The sequence below is a fragment of the Myotis brandtii genome, unplaced genomic scaffold, assembly GCF_000412655.1.
Source record: "Myotis brandtii unplaced genomic scaffold, ASM41265v1 scaffold6, whole genome shotgun sequence".
NCBI classification, from domain to species: domain Eukaryota; kingdom Metazoa; phylum Chordata; class Mammalia; order Chiroptera; family Vespertilionidae; genus Myotis; species Myotis brandtii.
Window position 1 is genome coordinate 3,907,109 of NW_005370271.1, and position 4,033 is coordinate 3,911,141.

General features: G+C 60.1%; 1 protein-coding gene across 1 annotated transcript in view; it reads left to right on the top strand.

Annotated features, from left to right (window-relative positions):
- ZNF853 (zinc finger protein 853) overlaps positions 1-3,716 on the top strand; it is an 8,528-nt gene extending 4,812 nt beyond the window's left edge. The window contains exon 4 of the mRNA XM_005879456.2: positions 3,611-3,716. Coding sequence (XP_005879518.1) covers positions 3,611-3,716 — 106 coding nt within the window. The remainder of the gene's footprint in view (positions 1-3,610) is intronic.
- Positions 3,717-4,033: the final 317 nt, after the last annotated feature.

The following is a 4,033-nucleotide window of genomic DNA, read 5'->3' on the forward strand; positions in this document are numbered from 1 at the left end:
CTGGCCCTGCTCCGCTCCACACGCTCGGCGGCGGGCGGGGGCAAGGCTCCGTGAAGGGAGGAGCCGGCTCTTCTGATTGGGACGTCTTGGCCCCGCTCCGGGGCCCTTTGGGGTATCCTCGAATCGCGCGTGGAAAAGGGTGGGATATATTCACCCTCAGAAACGCTCCGGCGAGAAGCCAGCGTGGCTGGCACCGCACAGATGTTGCACGTGAGCACACACACAGGCACACGTCGCACTGGGTACCGAAGGCCGCCAACGTGCCAGCCTGGGCACATTGGATTCTGAGATGAGAGCCACCCGAGAAAACTTTCAGGGGCCCGTGGGACCGTTGGTGACAGTGGGCACGGATCGAACACTAACCAGGGGATCAAACATACCTGGCAAAATGCACGCGAAAAGGACTTGATCCGGTGAAAATTATTTCGAGGAAATAGGGGAGAACGGCCACTTGTCTGACCAGCAGAAGGCGGATCAAGGCGCGACAAGTCCTCAGTGGCGTGTGCCCTGAAAATACTTTCTCCAGTGAAATTCGTCGGGGTGGCTAGAACCCCGACTTCAGCGTGTGTGTTCTTGAACACAGGGTCGGGGTGCCCGCTGGGCCAATGTGCAAATGCCAGGAAGTCCTGCTCTGGGCGGGAGGTGGAGCCTTCCCTCCAGGGCCACCGCTCCTCGCCAGCGTGGGAGGGAAGCTGTAGCCTCTGCTGTGTGTCCCCGTGTCCTCTTTTGAAAATAAAAATAATGTTTTTATTGATTTCAGAGAGGAAGGGAGGGGGAGAAAGGGATAGAACTTCAAAGAGGAGAATCATTGATCAGCGGCTGCCTCTTGCACGCCCCCTACTGGGGATGGAGCCTGCAAACCGGGCCTGTGCCCTGACCGGGAATGGAACTGTGACCTGGTTAAGGGCCAGTGCTCAACCACTGAGCCACACCGGACGGGCAGCGCCCTCTTGAATAGAAGCCTATGGCTGAAGCAGAGGGCATTCTGGGAGAGCTGTCCAAGGTCCAAAGGAGTGATCCCCCTGGAAAGAGCTCTGGGATTCCCCCCTTTCCCTGCAGGCCTGTAGCTCTAGGCTTCTCAGACGTTTGCCCAGCAACTGAGGTTGGGGTTAGGGCCCTGGGGCACGGGGTCTCCTGGGCCAGGCTGTGCAGGGGGCTGGCCTGAGCAGACCTGCCTCATCATTGGGGGTCCAGGGAGAATGTTGGGGACAAGGACTGAGACACCAAAAATGCCCTTTACATTTACAGAATCATCTGGGGGTCGCTGATGTCCATGGGAGGCAGGTGGGTGGGGAGGCTGCCCCCCACTGCCGCCCCCAGCGCTGCCTGCTCCTGGCGTCCTGTCCTACCTGTGGGCCGCGTGCGTCCTGCCCTCTTTCCTCCCGGCTTCTCCTTTACTAACACAACCTGCTACGTTCCGCAAACGTGTTGGTAGGTGAGAAACAGAAAATAAACAAGTGGAGAAACGCATTGTCCTGTCTGTGTATTTACCTCTGAAATTTTTTTTTAAATCCTCACCTGAGGATGTTTTTCCATTGATTTTTAGGGAGAGGGAAAAGACAGACAGAAACATCGGTGTGAGAGAAACATATTGATCGGTTGCCTCCTGCATGCACCCCGACCAGGGATGAGAGCCTGCAACCAAGGTACGTGCCCTTGACCGGACTCAAACCCTGGACCCTTTGTTCCGCAGGCCGACGCTCTATCCACTGAGCCACACCGGCTAGGGCTTGCTGGGGACTGAGGGGTGAGCTGGGGACCGAGGGGAGAGCTGGGGACCGAGGGGAGGCGCTTGAAGAGGCCATTTTGGCATCTCCTGAGGACAAGCCTCGACGCGGTCCCTCCCAGTTAATAGTTTCCCTGTCCCTGTTACGTGTCTGTGAACCGCCTGGGGAGGCATATGGAAATGTGCTCATGCAACAGCTCACCGGCAGCGTCGGGGGCCTCGTTTCAGCGCTGCCCGCCATGCTGCGTGCGGGGGGTGGGGGGGCTGTCAGCCCCGCCATTGTCGTGAAGCCCGGTCTGGGTGTCAGCCTTCCTGTGGCTCGCCAGCCGGGACACGGACATGGCAGGCACGAGGCCTCGGGGGCGTGTGGGACTCAAGTCCAGGACTCTGTTGGAGGCGCCTCCCTCTGCCCCGACCCCCTGGGGTGAGCACTGCCTGGCGGGCTGGCCTGAGCTAGACAGAGCTCACCCCACATGGCTCTCAGATGTCCCCTCCTGTAGGAAGCCCTCCTGGGCTCCTCCTGGGCTCTCAAACGGGTGGGGGCTGGCAAAGAGCCTGGCACAGAGGGGTGGTGACTGGTGTCCCCACCCAGGCCCCATGTGCCCAGCATGGGAGCGGGCAGGGCACCGTCATGAGGAGACCCATGCAGTGAGGCAGGAAAGTGGTGAGAGCACTGTATCCCCCACCCGGTGCCATCAGGGAAAGAGGCCTCAGGAGAGAATCCGGCAAGGCCAGGTGGGGGTTTACGCCGAGGAGCAGGGTGTGGGGGAGCTGGTGGGTGGAGAATTCCTAAGGGGGGAGAAGCACAGCGGTGGGGGGGTTCTGGCGGAACAGACCTGGCGGGATTCTTGCTGGAGGCAGGCCAGGGGGAGCAGTCACCCAACTGGGGGACTCCAGGGTGAGCCCCGTGGTCAGGTATGAAAGGCAATCAGATATCCGGGCGGGATTCTGGCCGGACTGACTTGACAGGATTTTTGCTAAAACTGGGTGATGAGAAGACACACGGACGCCCAAAAGTGGGGGCCTCATGGCGATGAGGCTCAGACTAAAAGTTTGGTCAAGTTGAGAATCTGTCTCTCACACACACACACACACACACACACACACACACACAAGCGCGCACACCATCCTTCCTCTGTCTGCCGTCCAGACCCTGCCCCTGCTTGGTTCTCTGCTTCATTGCAGGGGCCTGGACTTGACCCTCTGTCTCTGTTTGCTGGACACTCCTGTCATCTCCACCTGCACCTCCTTTCTGCCCTCTGGCAACCCCAGCCTGGCCCTCTCCCTGCCCCAGGTGGCCTCTCTCCCAGCCTGCCCTGCATGCCGGCAGGAAGCTAGGACACACTTCAGGCCTGGGTAGGTCTGGGCCCCTTGAGGGGGGTGGGCAGGAGGCGCTCTCTCTGGAAGGGTGCTGGGCAGCGCCCTTCACAATGGGTCAAGGTTCACAGAACCAGGGTTGGTCAGGTTCCCCCAAACAGTTCCCATGTCCCCAGCTTCACTCTGTCACCTTGTGTTACAGACTGACTGTCCCCGTCTACCTCACATTTGTATCTTGAAATCCTGACCCTCAAGGTGACGGCATTAGGAGGCGGGGCCTTTGGAAGGTGATTAAGCCACGAGGGTGGGGCCCTCCTGAACGGGATTAGCGCCCTCATAAAAGCACCTGTCCTTCCCACCGCAGAGGAACACAGCGAGGTCCAGCTCTGAACCAGGATGTGGTCCTCACCAGGCACCCAACCTGCCTGCACCTTGGCCTGGGGGTCCCCAGACTCCAGAGCCACGAGAGAGAAATGTTTGTTGTTCCAGCCGCCCAGTCTAAGATATCTGTGTTACAGCAGCCTGAACAGTGACACTTGGTCATCTTGAAACCATGTCACTTTCCAGCTGGGTCACCTCGGCAGCCTTTGGACAGCTCCCTGCCATCTACCTGGACGCTGGCCATCTTGGGAAATCTCGACCTGACGCCCTGCCTGATGCCTTTGGTGGCTGATTGTTGACAACGGGTCCCCGCCGAGGTGTGAGGCTCTGGCCATGGGAAGGCCTGGCCCCTCAGACTTGCCCCAAACACCCCTCCTCCAGGCTCCTGCCCAGGCCAGGCCTCCCCGCCCCACTGCATGCCAGGCTCCAGCTCTCTCAGGCCAGGCTGAAATGTCACCTCACCTCTGCTTCCCTCGGCCCCTGGCCCATGGCTCTCAGTGTGTGCCTCACTGCTCCCCCCGCCCCAGCCCAGCCCAGGTGTCACCTTGCAGCCTTGCAGGAGGAGCTGGAGCTGAGGCTGACTCTGTGGCCTGGATGCTGCTGCCCCCG